Source organism: Miniopterus natalensis, chromosome 12, assembly GCF_054644295.1.
Source record: "Miniopterus natalensis isolate mMinNat1 chromosome 12, mMinNat1.hap1, whole genome shotgun sequence".
Lineage (NCBI taxonomy): Eukaryota > Metazoa > Chordata > Mammalia > Chiroptera > Miniopteridae > Miniopterus > Miniopterus natalensis.
In genome coordinates, this window is record NC_142092.1 from 73481743 (window position 1) to 73499273 (window position 17531).

The 17531-nt window shown below is 64.9% G+C and overlaps 1 protein-coding gene across 6 annotated transcripts in view; it reads right to left on the reverse strand.

Annotated features, from left to right (window-relative positions):
• Nucleotides 1-568: 568 nt before the first annotated feature.
• DNM1 (dynamin 1) overlaps nucleotides 569-17531 on the reverse strand; it is a 38907-nt gene continuing 21944 nt past the window's right edge. For 2 of the 6 annotated variants that reach the window (XM_087823071.1, XM_087823070.1), the window contains exons 11-22: nucleotides 15705-15791; nucleotides 14726-14796; nucleotides 14392-14443; nucleotides 14177-14188; nucleotides 12160-12273; nucleotides 8417-8526; nucleotides 7534-7645; nucleotides 7113-7124; nucleotides 6558-6728; nucleotides 5443-5684; nucleotides 4966-5181; nucleotides 569-1160 (exon numbers count right to left, since the gene is read on the reverse strand). In XM_087823071.1, the coding sequence (XP_087679197.1) occupies nucleotides 1100-1160; nucleotides 4966-5181; nucleotides 5443-5684; nucleotides 6558-6728; nucleotides 7113-7124; nucleotides 7534-7645; nucleotides 8417-8526; nucleotides 12160-12273; nucleotides 14177-14188; nucleotides 14392-14443; nucleotides 14726-14796; nucleotides 15705-15791 (1260 nt within the window). In that variant the 3' untranslated portion in view covers nucleotides 569-1099. The other 4 variants (XM_087823067.1, XM_087823068.1, XM_087823069.1 and 1 more) reach the window with 3 other exon arrangements.

Consider the following 17531-nt stretch of genomic DNA (forward strand, 5'->3'; position numbering starts at 1 on the left):
TGTCCTGAGCACTGAACAGGAAGTGGGTCCTGCCATGTGGAGCCCCCCAGCGACTGAGCACGTCCAGTGGGGATGTTAAGAGATGTGGGCCTGCCACCTGTGTGCTGCTTGGTGAAGCCTGGGGGACCCCTAGGGGTTGCCCACAGGGCTCTGCGGGGCAGTCCTGCCTGATGGCCCGCAGACTCAGAGACTGACGTGACCTGGGCAGGGAGCAGGTGCCAGCATCAGGGGGAGCAGACTTCCAGGCTGGGCGGTTTCCATTCCATGACCCTGCCCTCTGGTGGCCTGTTCCGTCCCCCCACAGGGCACGCCCACAGCCATGTCCACGCCCATGCCCCACACCCGCCTCCAGGCTGCTCGTGCTCCTGTCCCCTGGTGGTCAGAGCAGGATTCACAGGGTGAGGATCAGCTAACACCCAGGCGCTTTCGGGGCCTTGGAAAGGCTGGGCCCGTTCTGCCATTCCTCACCGCACCCTAGCAAAGGCTGGCCTCCCCAACCCCTGCACCCCAATGTTTAAACCATCTCCCCCCGAGTGCTACAAAACACAAGCCAGCAGAGGACACATGGTTCCCCATCGTCCAGAAGCGGGTTTTATTCTCAGCCAAGAGACAGCAAGACCGGTGGCGGTCAGAGAACCACGCAGCTGCCAGTGCACAGCCCCGCGCGGGGTGCGGGAGGGAGAGGGAGGGGGCAGCTGGCTGTCCACAGGCTGGGCGTGCCCGGAGCTCGTCCTCCTGCGAGGTGGCGCGCTCGGAGGAGGGTGTCAGGTGACAGTGCTCCCTTGTAGTTGGGCCACAGGACTCAGACAGCATGGTGATTCCCAGCACTAGGGGTGAGACTGGCAGCCATATATGTGTGCGTGTGTATATATATGTATACATACGAGTATTTATAGATATTTATAGGAAGGAGCAGGAGAGAGACCACAGGGGCACGAGTTTCACCAACGGCACGCTGGGTGTGTCAGCTCACCACTACAACAGACTAAGTCACAGATGAAGGGGGCGGCTCTGGGGCTGGGGAGCCACTGTCAAGTCCCGGAACAGCCGTCCAGGCAGGCTTGGAAAGAGGAGTCTCCGAGGAATGGAAGGGATCTGGTTAGAGGTCGAAGGGGGGCCTGGGGCTCTCAGGACGGGACGGACTTGCCTGACCCGATCGGCTGGCAGTTGGAGAGGAAGCAGAGAGAGAGAACAGGAGGGGAGGGAGAGAGCTGGTAAGGCAAGGGCGGCGGAGCCCGCAGGGGTGCGAGGGGAGGGCAGGGGAAGGAGATGCAGGCGAGGGTGTGGGCAAGGGCCCGACAGAGGAGAGGGGCAAGAACGGGGAGGTGGGAGGGAGGAGCCGGAGATGAGCGGGGTGGGGGTGGGGGGCAGAGCTTCATGGGGAGCTGGGCTGGGGGCTGGGGTGCCCTCCCCCTGCCACGCACGCTGGTCTCTCACACACCACCAGGCAGTGCACCCACAGCTCCAGACACATGCTCAGCCCCCTCTGCCTTCCTTCTGAGGTCCTCCTATCCTTCAACCCACCGGCCCTGGCCACCACTAGCCTCAGGGAGTATGGGGCTCTGAGCCCCAAGCAACGGCCACCAGGCCTGACGGGAAAGACAGAGAGAACACTGTTTGAACCAGGAGGGCAGGGCGTAAAGGATGGCTGGAGGGAGCACTGCAGGCCCCTCTGGGTGGGCAGGAAGCCCAGGAGTCCTCGAAGGGGCCCTGGGGAGGCAGGGAGCACAGGCAGCCGGATGCCAGTGGCCACAGGCTTATAAGTCTAAGAGGGGAGCCTCAGGTGGTCGGGGGACCGCAGGTCGCGTAGGTGAGGCTGGGCCCTTCCTGCTGGGGAAAAGCAGAAGGAGAGTCAGCGGCAGGGACAGAGTGGTGGTGGGTTCGGCTTCGGGGGCGAGTTCTGCAGCCCAGCCGGGCGGAGCTCAGAGAGCTGATGTGCCCAGGTCAGCGGACACTGCCATCCATCCCCTTGGCTGGGACGTGTCGGCCACCTCTAGGAGCAGCAGGCCCGGGTCTATGCACCCACGGGCTGGCTGCGGTGCGCCACCTGGGGCTGGGAACGCTGCCTTCGGTGGTGCACCAGCAGGTGTGGCCATGCCGCCAAGGAGGGAGGGCGAGGGGCTGTGGGACCCCTCCTCGCCTGTGAGGTGTGTTCTGGGCTGACGGTGTGGACAGGACCCTCAGGCTTCCAGAAATCATCAAACAACCAGAGCCTTCGCCCCAGGTCACTGCTTATCAGAGGTGGGACTCTGACCGCCTCTGCCCTATCGTGGACTCGGTTCCTAGCGCTCCAAGCTGGCTGCCAGCTGGCTGCCCTGCCCCAGCAGCATGGCTCAGGCTGGGGGATGAATACGGCACCCCCAGGGTGAAGACCCAAGGCCTCTGGCTGCCTGAGTCCAGAGCCACACACAACCTCCTCCAAGCTCCCTGCCCCTACACCCTAAACCACGAGCTCTCTGCCCTCTGGCAGCTCTGGAGAGCCCCCATGTCTGCCAGTTTGGGTGCGGAGCCTGTCCCAAGAGCTCCCCAGGCTCAGCCATGGAGATCCCGGGCAGTGGCACTGAGTCCCGAGGCTGGCTGAGAAAGGTGAGGAGAGAGCCAGCCGGCAGGGAGGACAGAAGATGACAGAATAAGTCTGGAGCTGCAGAAGGGGAGGGCGGGGGGCCTGGCTCTGAAGTCCCAGGCGTGCCCCCCGGTGTGGAGCTGGTGCAGGAGGGGCCAGACACACCGCTCATGCAGCAGGCTGAGAGGCAAGTACCTACCGTGGCTGACGCTCCTCAGGGGTCACTGATAGTGATTCTGAAAGACAGCACGAAATCAACATGGCAGTTCACACGCACGGACAGGGCGGCCTCGGGGTGGAGGGCACGCACACGCACACGCACGGGCGTGCACACAGTGCTGTGAGGCCCCGCATGCACACGCTGACACACATGCCCACAAACAACACGCATACGCCTCCCCCGCCGAACACTGCCCAGCACCCGCCCTGGCTGGCACGTGCAGCACGGATCGGGGGCATGCAGCCACTGGGCACATGGAAGCACACACGTGGCCGGGGTCACAACACAGAAGCTCGCCCGCATATAGGAGGCACTTGCACCAGCTCCCTGCACACTCCAGCCCGGCTCCATAAGAACAGGTTTTGCTTTCCTAGGGTCCAGTAGTCATTTCTCTGCCCAAGAGCCTTCCATGGCTCCCTACTGCCCACAGCATTGAGTCCCAGCAAGTCCAACTCTTCTGTGGACCCTGAGGGCTCCCTAACCTGTCCCACGATGGCACCTAGGCCAGCCTGCTTATCCTGCCTCCTTCCACCTGCACTCTGCTCTGGCCAGCGGCTCTCCTCAGTGCCTCCCACACCAAACCCTTGCCCACACAGCCCCTGCCTACCCAAATGCCACCCGACTCCTGGCCACCAGAGCCTTATCTCAATCAGCAGCCAGGCCTCACTGAAGTTAAGCTGCCTTGAAGCTCCCCCGGATTGCTCTCTTCCCCCGAGGCAAGGCCACGACTTGCCAAATGTTTCCTGTGTGTTAGCAAAATTGGACTTAAGAGCAGGTTCCATGCCCGGCCAGCGTGGTTCAGCGGTTGACCATCGATCGACCTATGGTCAGAGCGGAGATCTCGGTTTGATCCCCAGAGTCAGGGCACAGGCCTGGGTTTTGGGCTTGATCCCCAGCAGGGGGCGTGCAGGAGGCAGCCCATCGATGACTCTCATCATTGGTGTGTGTGTGTGTCTCTCTCTCTCCCCCTCTCCCGTCCTCTCTCTGAAATCAATAAAAATATATTTAAAAAAAAGCAGGTACCAAATCTTCAAGTTCCCACATGTCAGACCTCAGCGCAGACCTGGGCGTGTCCGACACCCTTAGGAATCTGAACTCACGTCGGAAGTTAACCAAGTGCTCCTAGAGCCACGTGTGCAGTGAACGGGGCACTCCTCTAGCCACTGTCTCCCTCGACCCCTCACCAACCCTGGGGGGAAAGGCAGAATGTTAATTATCACTCGGCAGAAGGGAAACGGAGGCTTGCGGAGAGGCCAGGGTGGGCGGAGCCTCTGGACTGCAGTCCAGCGCTCCGTCAGTGCCCGGCGGCCTGCTGGACCCCGTCCGCTCTGACCATCAGGTCCCCGCGGAGCAAGCCTCATCTCGCTCCATTTGGGGTTCATGGCTCGACCCATGGCCCTACCCTCCAGCCGTCTGGAAACACACGGACGGTGCTTATGCGGGGCCGGGACAAGCTGCTAGATCCGAGTGGGAAGGAGGCAAAGCCGAGGTTCCCCTTCCCTGGGAAGCTGGGGGACGGGGCGGCCTCCACCCACTCCTGCCCCACACCCCGCGCTGGCCCGGCCGGGTGGGGCCGGGGGCGGGGGCGGGAGGAAAGCCGGGGGGCTGGCCCGCGGCGCGGGGCCCTTTCCCAGTCGCTGCGCGCCCCGCGCCCGCCTGGGCGCCACTCTCACGCTCTCACGCCGTGTGCACGCCCACTCACACCGCACACACCGGGGTCACGGCCACGGCCCGCCTCGGTCCTGCGGGCCAGGCAGAGGGGGCGGCCTCCTGGGGCGGCTCGGGGGGACCCCTGCGTGTAAGGGAACGGAATCTGCACCCCCAAGGGGGGCCTGGGCTCGGGTGCTCGGACCTCAGGGAGGCTCAGGGGTGGGCGGGAGAAGTGGGGGCGCAGGGAGAAGGGAGAGAGAGGAAAGCGCGGAGAGGGCGGAGGGCGGAGGGCGCGGAGGGCGCCGAGGGCGGAGAGGCGGGAAGCGCCATGCGAGCGGGAAAGGGGGCAGGAGGAGGAGCCCCACGGCCCCTCCCCGGAAACGGCCGCCGCCGGGACTCAGCGCCCCTGGGGAGCAGGCTCCGCCAGCCCTCGCCCCCCTCCCCGCCCCCCCACCCGTGACTCCGGCGCCCCGAGGCCTCGAATGCAGAGGCCCGGCTCCCTCCCGGCCGGCGGCCTCCAGCCCCTACTCACCTGGGGACCCCGGGCGGGGCGCGGTTGGGGCGCGAGGGCACCTGGGGGGGCGGGCCGAAGGGGTCAGGGGAAGCCCCCGGCCTGGAGGGCACGGGGGGCGCCGCCCCCAGGGCGGACCCAGCAGGCGGAGGCCCAGGAGCAGGGCCCCGGGAGCCGGGCCGGGCTGGGGGCACGGCGGGGGCGCGGCGCTGCGGCGTGGGGCTGGACGTGGGCGACCTGCGGGCGACACGGGGCGGGGCGCGCGGGGGCGGCCAGGTGAGCGGCCCCGCCCCCGCCGGAGCCCCGCCCCCGCGAGAAGCCCCGCCCTGCGAGCGCGGAAGCCCCGGCCCCGCCCAGCGCCCGCGGCAAGCCCCGCCCCTCCCCGCGGCAAGCCCCGCCCGCCCTCTCTAAGCCCCGCCCCTCGCTCCAGGTGGGAGCCCGTCCCGGCCGTCCCGCCGCGGGCCGCGGGCTGCGGGGCCGAGGGCCCGACCCTGGTACCTGCGTCCGGCCGGTACACTCTGCACCTGCAGCCAGGAGTCGTCCACGGGCGGCGGCATGGGCGTGCTGACGGTGGTGGTGTTGATGTCGCCGATGATGCCCAGCGCCTCCTTCAGCGCGTGGTACATGCGCAGCATCTCGTCGCGCCGCTGCGCCTGCTCCGCCGACTCCTCCATCAGCGTGTTCTGGTCCCCGCACGAGTACAGGTTGGCCAGCAGCTCCGAGAAGATGAACTCCTTGGTCTGCGCGGGCGGAGAGAGGGCAGCGTGGGCCCGGCGCCCCAGGGGCACCCCGCGCCCGCCGCGCGCCCCGGGGTGCGCCCTGAGCTCGGGGATCGCCCCCGCCCCCCGCCCCGCGCGCGGCCCCTCGCCCTGCTCCCGGGGGCCTGCTCGGGATCGCAGCTCTGGGAGGACGCCCAGGGGCCGTCGCACGTCTAGGAAGCCTTCAGCCAGCATCCCGGCCCCAGGCGCCAACCTGCCGGGGCTGGGGGGCTGTAGGGCGCTGGGCAGGGGCCCGGATACCTGGCCGGACTCTGGGAACCTCTTGGAGACGCCTGAGGTTTTCACTCCAGAGGCCCCTGTCTTACTTATTAGTTATTCAAATATACGTTGAGCGCCCCCTTCTGGGCCAGGCCCTGTGTTGCTATGTGTTTTATGTTCACTTTACTCTCCAACTGTTATTATCCAGGTTTGACATACAAGGAAACAGGTTGGGAGAGGGTGGTTGGTTTGCCCGCACGGGGAATCCGTGGCAAAGGCGGGATTCAAACTCAGCGCTAATGCTTTAGGGGCCAAGCTTTTTCACAGAGCCACAGGTGACAGTGGTTCCGTGGGGCGTGTGTTTCAAAACAGGGTCCGGGTGTTCCCACAGGACTGGGCGGGCGCCTTCTGAAAAGCTTGCGAGCGCGTTTGCGACAACTTGGGTATGGGAATCTACAAACTAACACGGGAGACTCCCGTCGTGTGCTTTTCTGCTAGGTGCTTCTGGTGTGGACCAGGCCTCCCTCCTCGGACCTGGCCCGCAGGCCTGGCCCAGGCTTCCCTGGGCCTGAGCTGGCCGCCTCCCTGGCCTCATAGGAGCGCCCCCCCGTGGGTGGGGCGGGGGCGTGCACCCACGTTGTTGATCATGAGGTGCATGATAGTCTTCGGCATCAGGTCGCGGACGGTCTTGTTGACGATGGCCATGTACGAGTCCACCAGGTTCCGGATGGTCTCCACCTGCCGCTCCAGCTGCGGGTCCATCGAGTGCATGAGGTTGTCCGAGCCGTTCTCCTCCGTCTCGCTGGCCTAGCATTGGGAACGGGGCCGTGAGCATCGCTGCGCCCTCGAGGCCGGGTTCCAGGCATCCCCAAGGCTCAGCCCTCCCCGCCCAGGGTACCCGGGTCTCCAAGGCCCACAGAGGAGCAACTGGCCTGGACACATGGACACTGGCTCCCCCACACGCTCTGGGTCTCTGGGCTCTGCCCATCCCAGTGCCCCTCGGGACCCCAGACCCTCGTTGAACCCCATCTTCTCTCTTGACTCTAGAGCCTAGACTCTGCCTCCGTTCCCCAGTCTATAAACGAGGAGAGGGCATCTCCCGGGGCCCTTCTTGATTCTAAGGACCTGGCCAGAGGTGGTTCCAGGCCGGAGATGCATGGCCGGCCCAAGGGCAGGGAGGGGCACACTCACTTTCTCTTTGTCCTGGGAGGCCGTAGGGGTCGCCGCACCAGCACCACCAACACCGCACGGGGAACACGGCGGAAACACACAGAGGAAGAGGGGAGGGAGGGAGTGAACCCAGGGCACCGTCCCCCCATTCTAACCACAGTGAAAGAGGGGTGAAGGGAGAAGGCAGTCTCAGGAAACCAACACCGTGGGGGGAGAGTGCAGGAAACACCATCGGGGGCAGAGAAGGGGTCCCATGACCCTGCTATTGGGGGAGGTAGGGAGAGAGGCTCACGGCCACCCCCCCCTCGGCAGGTAGGGGGATGATGGAGGCCTGCAGGTTTTAGCCGTGAGGACTCAGAAACTCGGCCTGAGTTGGCAGCCCCAAAGATGGGCCCCCACCCCGTTAGAAGTAGCTTGCCCCTCCCCCTGCCCCGCCACTCACCCCAACACGCTCAGGGTACACTCCAGCCCTCAGGAAGGAGGCCTTCCAGCTGTCCACCTCCTCCTGCGTCTCGCAGGCCAGTTCCAGCTGCCGATAGTCCTTGTAGACATTCCTGCAAGAGGGGGCAGGTGGTGAGGGGGGGCGAGGGCACCCGTGGACCGGGCCCATCATGCCTGGGGGCCGGTCCTGGCTTCCTGGTTTCCCAGCGGGGTGACCCTGGGCCAGTCCCTTCCTCTCTCAAGCCTCAGTTTCCTCATCAGGAAGACAGGCTAACAATAATGATCCTGCCTGCTAGGGGAACTGCGAAATGCGTCCTCCTAGGATTCAGCGAAATGAGCGGTAAAACGCTCCATTCAAAAGGGACCGAGCCCTCCTTGAAGGACACCTGTGACGGTGCAGCCCCCAGGGGGGGTCTTAGCCCCACCGCTCCCGCCCGGGCTCTCTGGGACCCTCCTGAAGGCAGCCGTGCGGAGCCCTCACCTCTGAGTAGGAGAAAGCCCGTTAGGGTCAGCCCTGGGCTGGGAAGTGAGAGGCTGGTACTGGACCCCCCCTCCCACCGGGACACTTACCGACATGACAAGGGGACCGGGCCTCACTGGGGCTCTTTTTCGTCCCCAGTGCCTGGCAGAGTGTGCTATGCAGAGCACGCACCCACCGAGTGACTGTGGGGGGCAGGGGGGAGGAGGGAGGGAGGGAGAGAGGGGAGATCTTTACGGGGCGCTGAGCACAGAGCCGGGCTCCGTGACCGTCCATCAAAGGAATGAGCTGCTGTGGGGCTTGGGGCAGGTCCCCCTCCTTTCTGGATCCGTGGGCCCCGCTTCTCCTCAGTGGGGTGGTTTGGGGCTTGCAGGCTCTGGGGCCCCAGAGCCCGGGGGGCAGGCACCTCTGCTCCGTGTTGAACAGGGCGAAGATGTGCTTGCTGGACATGAAGCCCTTCTCCACGTCGCGCAGCTTCAGGTTGTCCACGGACAGCATGTATTTCTTCTCTTTCTCCTGCGGGCAGAGGCCTGGTGAGGCTGGCTGCGCCCCGCTCCGCCTCGCTCCCGAAGCGTGCTCCACGCGGGCGGGGGCTCCTGGGCCGTGGGTCCTCGGAGCCCCCTCGCGCTGCACAGGCTCCGTCTGATGCGAGCGCCCTGGGCTTGCTGGCACCCCCGCTCCCAGGGGCACTGAAGCCATTGCCACCACCTCTGCGTACCTGCCTGAGCCCCAGAGCCCAGGGGGGCAAGGCTGAGGGTGGCTCCCATATCCCGCCCCAAGAAGTCCTGAGCCAGCCACAGCCAGGGGCACCCCCACTACACACCCCTAGCCTCCCACCCCCGCCCCAGAGCCTCTCTCGCCCCGGGCCTGGCTGCTGGGCCTGCTTTGGATAAGCCTCTGACTTCATTTCCTGACTGTAGAGACAGGAAAGGGGGGCCACCAGCCCCTCGGCTTCAAAGGGCTGGCTCAGCCCACGCCCCCCAGACACCCATGTGTTAGCAATCAGGCCTGGAGATGGCGTGTCTGTGTGCAGACCGCGGGGCTGTGTGTGCGCAGACACATCCGATCACCGTTGCGCGTGTGCCCACGGGCCTGTGCTGCGCAGATGTGTGTGTGTGTGTGAGGAGGGGCCGGCACAGCCGCGTGTCCGTGGAGCACGTGTGTGCCCGTGAGGATGCGTGCCCTTCTGTGGATGTGCACGGCGACTGTAAATGTCCGTGTTTGCGTGAACATGCCCGTGGGATGAGGGCCGTGGGCTTGCGCGTTTCCGCACATTCGGTGCGGGCGCCGGGCTGGCTGTGTCTGGTATGTTGGTGGTCGTCTGGGAGGAGTGTGTGTACCTGCGGATGGGCGTGTGGGTGCCGGGCCCATGTGCACACGTGTGTAAGCCTGGTGTGGGCCCATGTGTCTGGAGGCTGCTCTGTCAAGGGGAGGGGCTCAGATTCCTGGAGGAGGGACACCGGGATGGGGCTCGGGACGAGAGAGGCTCCTGCTGAGTGCAACCCACTTGCCCGCCCAACGCACAGGACACACGCAGGGGAGGGGGAAGGGCGGTCTATGTGGGTCTTGGGGCCTCGGGACTTGGGCAGGGGCCTCACCCAGCACCTCAGGTGGGGGGCTGGGTCTAGGAGAACCCTGCTCCCCGTCCCGGCGTCATCCTGCCCACCTCCCTCTGCCCCCCGCACCCGCCTGGCCTGTCCAGCCACATAAAGCCCTCTTTATGCCAGGCGGGTGGCCCGGTGGCCGGGAGCCCCAGAGGGCGGCGGGGGAGGAGAGGAGGAAGTTGCACATGAGGCCAGGGAACATCTGGAAGCATTCGAGGGAGGCCCTGCGCCCCAGCCCTGCGCGCTGGGGTTGGACACCAGGCAGGAGTGGCCTCCTCCCCCAGCCCTCCCTCCCTGCCGGCCGGCCCCCTCCCCAGGCCCCTCCTTCGCAGCCACAGCTCCTGCTCACCCTGCCACGTCAAAGAGGCAGAAGGGGAGCCGGGAGCAGAGAGGGGACCTGGGGCTGGCGGGGCTGGGGCTGGGGGCCTTGGATCTCCAGGAGACGGGCCGAAGCTCCCACCCGACCGACGACAGACACTGCCGCCCGGATGGACCAGAGGACACGTCCACTCCGTCTACCCAGTGTTTAGACTATCTGTTCAGGACTCCCAAATTGTACAGTAGTCTGCACATTGGTTAGGCTGGCTGGGTTAGACCCTCGGCGCCGCTGGAGAGCTGGACCGACCACCGCCCCAGAACCGGAGCTCGGAGCCGGGGCAGGGGGCGTGGGGGGCAGAGGTGGGCTGGGAGGGGGCGCAGAGGGATGGATGGGGGTGCCATCCTGCTGTGCGATGGTGTGGGGGTGCTGATGGGTGGTGAAGGAAGGCTGAGAAGATGGGGGGGTCAGTGAGAGCTGGGGATGTGGGTGGTTGTCTGCCCTGAGGGTCACTCAAGTCCCGAAGACCAGAGGGCTGGTGGCTGGGGGTGGGTAAGGGGGACAGATCACCCTCCCCCTCAGCCGGGACCACCTCCATGTCCCAGATGTTCTTGTGCAAAATTCCACTCACACCCTACCTCACCTCGACATGCACACCCCACAACTCAGGCACCCCCCACACCCGCACTTTAAATCACACATCCATGCCCAAGCACACATGCACACTGCAAGTGCACATACACACGCATGCACACACACACGCACTTACACCCTTCCAGTGGAACACCAGTCCTCTCCCATCCTACATCTCAGACACACACACCTTCTCCAATACTGCACACAAGCCCGCGTGCACGCGTGTGCACACACACACACACTGACACACCGAGCACAGCACCCACGTCAGGCACACACAGTCTGCCCCCAAATGCACACGAAACCCTCATATACCAAACATACCGGCTCTCCTACAAAACACTGGCACACACCAGCCGCAGCCTCACACCTCCCACCTCCCTCCCAGCACGCGCTCCCACCCCACAGCCCCCCACGTCCACCCAGCTAACCCCAAATGTACACACAAAGCTCAAAAAAGGCCCCCTGTGCATACGCATGAGGACAGGGTCCCCTCCCAGACACCCCCCCCAACCCACAGCATAGCCAGTCAGCCCCAGGCCACGCTGTAAGCTGTGGGGCCCACAGTGGGCGCCCCTCAGCCTGTGGGGGGTGTCTAGGGAGCCGGCCTGGGCCACAGCGCAGGAAGCAACACCCCCTCACCCGCCTGCCTCGCCACCTCGCACTCCAGCCCTTCCCGGGGCCCCTGTGCTGGGGAGAGGCAGGGTTGAGGTAATGTGGTCCAGATGGCTTGGCGCCCCTGCCAGTGACGACAGAGGGTCCCGCCCAAGGTGGGGATGGGGCCTGCCCAGGGCGACTTGGAGGGGGCAGAGATCAAGGGTGGGGGTGAGGGGCTGGGAGGCCAGAATCACCGGCCCCCCGCCTTGAGCCCCGCGTCCCCCGTGAGAGCCGAGAGCACCTCTTCTCCAGCAGCCCCCTGGGCAAGAAGAGGGCCCCTTCCCCCACCCTGCGGCCAGCTGGAGTTCATTACCACGAGCCCCCCCAGCCCCCCCTGCTCTCTCTGGTCACCTCTGGAATCCAGATGTGGAAGCCAAATAGACTCATTCTTAAAGGAACCAGCAGCGGGGGAGGGAGGTGGCTGGTGATGGGGGGTGTCTGTGAGTCCCACTGGGCAGGGAGGGGTTTTGAGCGGCTCCTCTGTGGGACCTCATCACTTCTGACCCCTCAGCCTGGAGGCACTCTGGGCATCGCCCTTGGGCTGCTGGGGTCTGGGGGGCCGGGATGCAGGGGTTAACAGGGTGTCTGGCAGTTGGACTGTGTGTGTCATGGGTCTGTGGGGGCCACAGAAGAGGCGGCACGCCCTGGAGCAGGAAAACAGGAAGGCTGCGGGGCTGGTGGGGTTGGGGGGGGTGCCCAGCACCCTTGCCCACCCTCTTTAGGGTGCTCAGCCCCAAGCTCCCCAGTCCTGCCAGCCTGGATGAGCCCCAGGGTTGCCTGCCCCTGGTCCTTGCAGCCCACCTCCACCCAAGGGTCTTTGATGGGATTAAAAAAAAACCCCATTGGGTGGTCTAGTCCACACCAAGCCAGTGGCAGGGTCTGTGCCTGACTTTGGCCACCAGCCAAGCCCCTGGATGGCCAGTGGTCTCTACTCACCTCGTCGTCTTTGTACCAGGACAGATTCTCGGCGGTCAGCACAAACCAGTACTCTTTGGAGCCCCCCTTCATAATGCCGATGTTGTTAATGGTCAGCCAGCCCTTCCGGATGACCTGGGGGGGAAGGGCCGGAGGTCAGTGGGCAGAGAGCAGGCTTCCCCTCGGAGGGTGGGGCAGGCGAAGGGAGGCACTAGAAAGCCCACCCCTCCCCCAGCTCCCCGAGGCCTGGCTGGTCAGGGAGGGCGGAGGCCAGGCATGCCCTGGTTTGAACCACGATCGAACAGGTTGGAAGACAGAGGAAGGCAGAAACCAGCTCAGGGTAACGGGCATCCCGACAGAGCTATCTGAGTAGGGGACCGGCGGCCTTGGTCGGGGATCAGCCCCCCACCCCTGAAAGTGTGCATGCGGAGCTTAAGGGGCGGCCCACTGGGCAAGACAGCTCTGAGCGTCTTTGCAGCTTAAGATCCAGCTTCTTCCACGACTTGCTTCTGACCTCAGGGCCTTTGCACGTGCCGCTGTCACCTCTGCCTGGAAGGCACCGCCCCTCCTGTCTGCCTGGCAAATTCCGACTCACCCTCTGGGTATCAGCTCAGAAGTCACACTCTCAGGCAGGCCCTCTCTGCACCCCAGTAAAAGTCGGGACCCCCCATTGTAATCTTTGATGACTTCCTTAAGTCTTCTTCTATGACAATGACTGGGGTTGGAATTAGTGTGTGTGTGTCTATCTGCTGTCAGCCTCTCTTGCTACATTGTATCCCAGCATGTCGCAGAGCGCTCAACAGAGAGTAAGTGGTCAATAAACACATGTGGCATGGACACAGGAATGCTACGGTCCCAGGGCTCTAAGAGGCTTTGGCCCCAGGCCCGGGCGGTAGGGACTGGGGGCAGGGCCTTTCTTCCCAGGGAGAAGCTCAGAGTAACAGGCAAAGGTCTCTTTTCACAGCAGGAGAAGCAGCTCCGCAGGACTGTCTTCAGCCATCACCACAGACCAGGGTCCCTGGATTGTACTCCAAGGGCAGGTGCCCTGTCACTCCTCCCCCATCCTACCCCAGTCCAGTGAAGACGCCCTCAGTGCCTTGTCACTGTCTTAGGAACTGAGTCCAAACGCCACACCCTGGCACCCCGTATCTCAGCATCTGCCCGGCAGGCCTTGTCACCCAGCTCCTTGGCCTGACTCGAAGCCTTGGGCTTCCCTTGGCCACCCCCAGCCGTGCCCTCCTCCCTGCTCATCCAAACCCCCCTCCAGAACCCTGACACCAGGGATCTCCAGCTCCCCCGACTCCCACCCTGCCTGGGCCCTCCCTGCCTGCAGGCCCAGGTCTCCGAGGTGCAGGGCCAGGGCCTGACTCCTGTCCAAGGGTTCAGCGAGTGTTCGCTGAACCAAACTGCCCTGGGATCGTCCATTCGTTAATTACTTTATTCTACTGAGCACATACTGTGTGCCAGGCCCTGGGCTGGGGCTGAGGGTTTGCCGATGGACAAGACAGGCCTAACCCAGGCCTAACCCAGGACCCCATGGCCGTGTGTACACCTGGAGTGGGGAAGTGACGAGTCAGCGCAGGAGGAAGTGATGGGGGCAGAACCGATGGGCGGGACTTGTCTCTTGACCTGCCATTCATCTCTTTATTTTTTGGTAGAAATGACTAGCTTAAAATCATGCTCCTTCCCCATCCACCCATCCACCCATCCGCCCGCCCATCCGTCCGTCCATCCATCCATCCAACAGGTGTTTGAGAGGCGCCTCTGCAGTGCCAGGCCCCTGCCATTTTCACCCTCCCTGGCCCACACGGTCTGCCTGGACCTGGAGTGCTGCTTAGCTCCTGCGCACAGATGGACAGGCGGACGGGACTCCGTGTAGCGCTGGGCCCTGCCTCTGCCCCGAGAGCATGTGTGGACAACCTCGTGCCGGGGTGTACAAGCGGCTCAAGCCCAAGGGCACCCTCCTGCCCATCCCCACTACAAACAGGCCCCTCCCTCCCTCGCTACACAAGCCGAGAGCCCCAGTCCTGGTACTCACCAGAATCTCATCCTGCAAAGAGGTAACCATAGCAACCACGAGAAGCATCGGGAGAGAGGAGAGAGGGTTACTGAGGCAGAGTGGGAGGCGTGCGGCTGGCAGCTGGCTGGCTCCCTGGCCCCCGCCGGACCCTTTCCCTTGGGGGAGGGGGCACTCAGAGCTTGGCATCCATGCGGCACCCTCCTCCCTCGGGCCGGGGCCCGGGGCTCGCTCACCTGGTTCCCTGAAGTCTTCTTTTTGTTCATCTGGCTGCTCCTCTGCTGAGCACTGACGGGGAGAGACGGGGAGTCTCAGAACCTCTAGAGGCCCAGTTGCATTGCTGCTGCTCAGTGGGCGCCACACCCCAGGGGCCAACCCAGAGTCCTGGGTCCCCTTCCCCCCGTCTCACACACACACACATGCATGCACACGCACACACACATATGCATGCACACACACGCTCACACATGCATGCATGCACATGCACACACACACATGCGCGCACACACACACGTGCACACACACACATGCGCGTGCACACGCAGGTGCCTCCGCCCGCAGGGTGCTCACTTGGCGAAGCCGATGAAGTCCTCGTGGTTGGTGTTCATGTAGGCCAGCTCGATGTCGATGAGCAGCATGACCTGCGGGAGGCACGGGTCAGGAGGCGGGTGGGAAGGCACTAGAGAGCGTTAAACGCATGAAACGCTTCCGACAACACAGGACCCGTGGCCAACAAGCCCACGGCCTGTGACAAACGAGCACTCATATGTAACAGCATCCGTAACACGCGAGGGGCTCCGACGCGAGAGACGCGAGCCAGGCACCAAGGAGTGTGAGCGGGAAACCAGAGGAGAGGCACGTGGGAAACAGGCCCCAGGACGCAGGGGCCGGGGCCGAGACGGCCAGAGCCCTGTAGCCCTTCCCGTGTGGTACTAAACACCGTCGTGACCGGCGTGGGCACAGTTGTGAGAAGGTGGATTCTCTCATATACCATTGGTGGAAGCGTAAATTAGTGTCAAATCCTTGGCGGGCAATGTGGTAACACTTAACACAGAAGTGCCCACACTCATGCCCAGAACTCTCTCTCACAGATAAACCCATCAAGGTGTTCAGGGCGGTAGGTTCATAATAGAGAAAAGTTGGGACCCAGCCAATAGCTATCATCAAAAGGGGACGAACCCCGGCCGGCGTGGCTCAGGGGCTGAGCGCCCGCCTGGGAACCAGGAGGTCGCGGTTTGATTCCCGGTCAGGCCACAGGCCTGTGCTGCGGGCTCATCCCCAGCAGGAGCGCGCGTGAGGCAGCCGCTCGATGGCTCTCCTCATTGACGTTTCTCTCTCCCTCCCTTCCTCTCTCTGAAATAAAACATATATTTTTAAAAAAGAGTAACTTTGACGATAGATATCTATTCCCACCATGAGGAGCAGAGACGTGATACGACAGAAACTATGAGGGAGGCCGACGCAGAAGCAACAACGTGGGAAACAACACGGGAGCAGAGAAGAGAGGCCTGGGGCCGGGGAAGGGCCGGGGAGGGGGGCTGGGGCTCACCTGCTCCTTGGTGCGCCCCTCGCGCTCCCGGATGTGGGTGGTCACGATGCGTTCCATCTCCTCCCGCAGCCGCGGGTACTGCTGGAGCTGGGGCAGGGCGGGAGGGGAGAGAGCCACGTACACGGGGGGGCACAGGCAGGAAGCACCCAAAGCCCACCTGAGTCCAGGGGCCGGGGCGTGGGGAGGAGGCAACGCAGAAGGCCCAAGAGCAGGGGGGAGAGGGACCCCGGGGCCCCAGGGAGCTGATGGCGGCACCGGGCCATGGCCACCCCTTTCCTCCAAGAACAGGTTCCAAATGGCCACTCAAGGGTCGTCCTGGTTCCAGGCCCTCGTCAGGGTCCTACCCAGGCTCTCGGGATGGGGGGGCCGTTCCGCAGGCAGAAACGCCCCGGGAGTCGGCTTGCGCCCTGGCGCCACCTCGGTGGCGGCCGGCTTAGAGACAGACACGTCCCCCTGGGGCCTTCGCCTGGAGGACTGTAGGCTCCCAGGCCTCTCGCTGGCCCTCGGGGCTGCCCCGGGCTCCAAGGCTCCAAGGGGCACTCAGGTGGGGCGCTAGGCAGGGCGTCCCTGTCCAGGAAGAATCTGGGGAGGGCAGGGCCCGAGGTGCCTCCTGAGTCGGGCTGGGGACGGGCCACGGCCCTCGTCAGAGCTGGGGGGCGGGGGAACCAGCAGCCACACGGACGACACGCGGGAGCCACAGGCAGGGGCATGCGGGGGCGTGGGGGGCATGCGGGGGTCAGCAGCATGAGCAGTACCCTGCGGGGCCTGGCTGGGCCCCGGCCCTCTCAGTGGAACCCGCCGGGCTCTGCCCCTCTCTGCGTGCTCTGGGCTGGCACCGGCACCCCCGGCCGGCCTGCCTGGCTCTGCCCCGCTCCCTGGGGTTGGGGGCTCCGCGGCACCCGCTTCCTCCCGGTGTCTATCAGTGGAGGCCGGAGGGACAGTCGCTCCCAGCCCCCCCGCCTGTGAACACTGCCCTCGAGGCTCGGCTGGGCTCTGGACAAAGCCCAGGTGGACGCATTCTTAGAGACACTGCCGGACGTCGCCTCCATCCAAAAGCCTGCCCTGGTCACCCCCAGAGCTGGATTGGGGGCCTCTCTGTCACCTTCTCTCATCCAACTGTATTCGGTTGCCCTGAAGGCGGGGCTCGGGCCCGGGCACCTCGGGCTCAGAGAGGGTGCGTCGCGGGAAGGGGGATGGACGAGGGATGGACGTCCCTCCCGCCCTCCTTGCCCAGGCGCAGGGACCCCGCTCCTCTGCCCTCTGACTCACGAACCAGCGGCTGAGCTGCTGGCGGCGGGGGCTCACCCACAGGGACCGCCAGTCCCGCCGTGGCCCTCCCCACCCCGCGGCCACCTGGGGCCAAGCTAGAGCCACTCGTGTCCCTGGGTCAGGCCCCTCAGGTGGGCAGAGAGCTGGACGTTGGCGCGACTGGGCCACAGGTGGTGGTTCTGAGGGAAAGAGGAAAACAAGGAGGTGGGGCGGGGGCGCGGGGAGGGCGGGGAAGGAAGCAGCGCCCTGGATGCCGGCCCAGGGAGGCAGATGCGGGAGATGTCACCCCCCTCCCCGTCTAGTGGCTGTGCCAAGGGTGTGGCTGATGTTGCCTAGCCCAGGGGACCTTGGGGAGGGGCAGCCTGAGACCAGGGGGTCAAAAACAAGCCCCTGGAGAGGCCCACGGGCCCTGCTGCCCCGCCAGGCCCGAGCAGCGGTTGCCAGCCCTTCCTGGAGGCTGGGCCGAGTCACCGCGGCCAGAAGGCTCCTCGGAGGTGGTCCCAAGTGCTCCCTCGCCGGGGGGGTGGCGGGGGGGGGGGGCGAGGAGGGAGGAAGGGG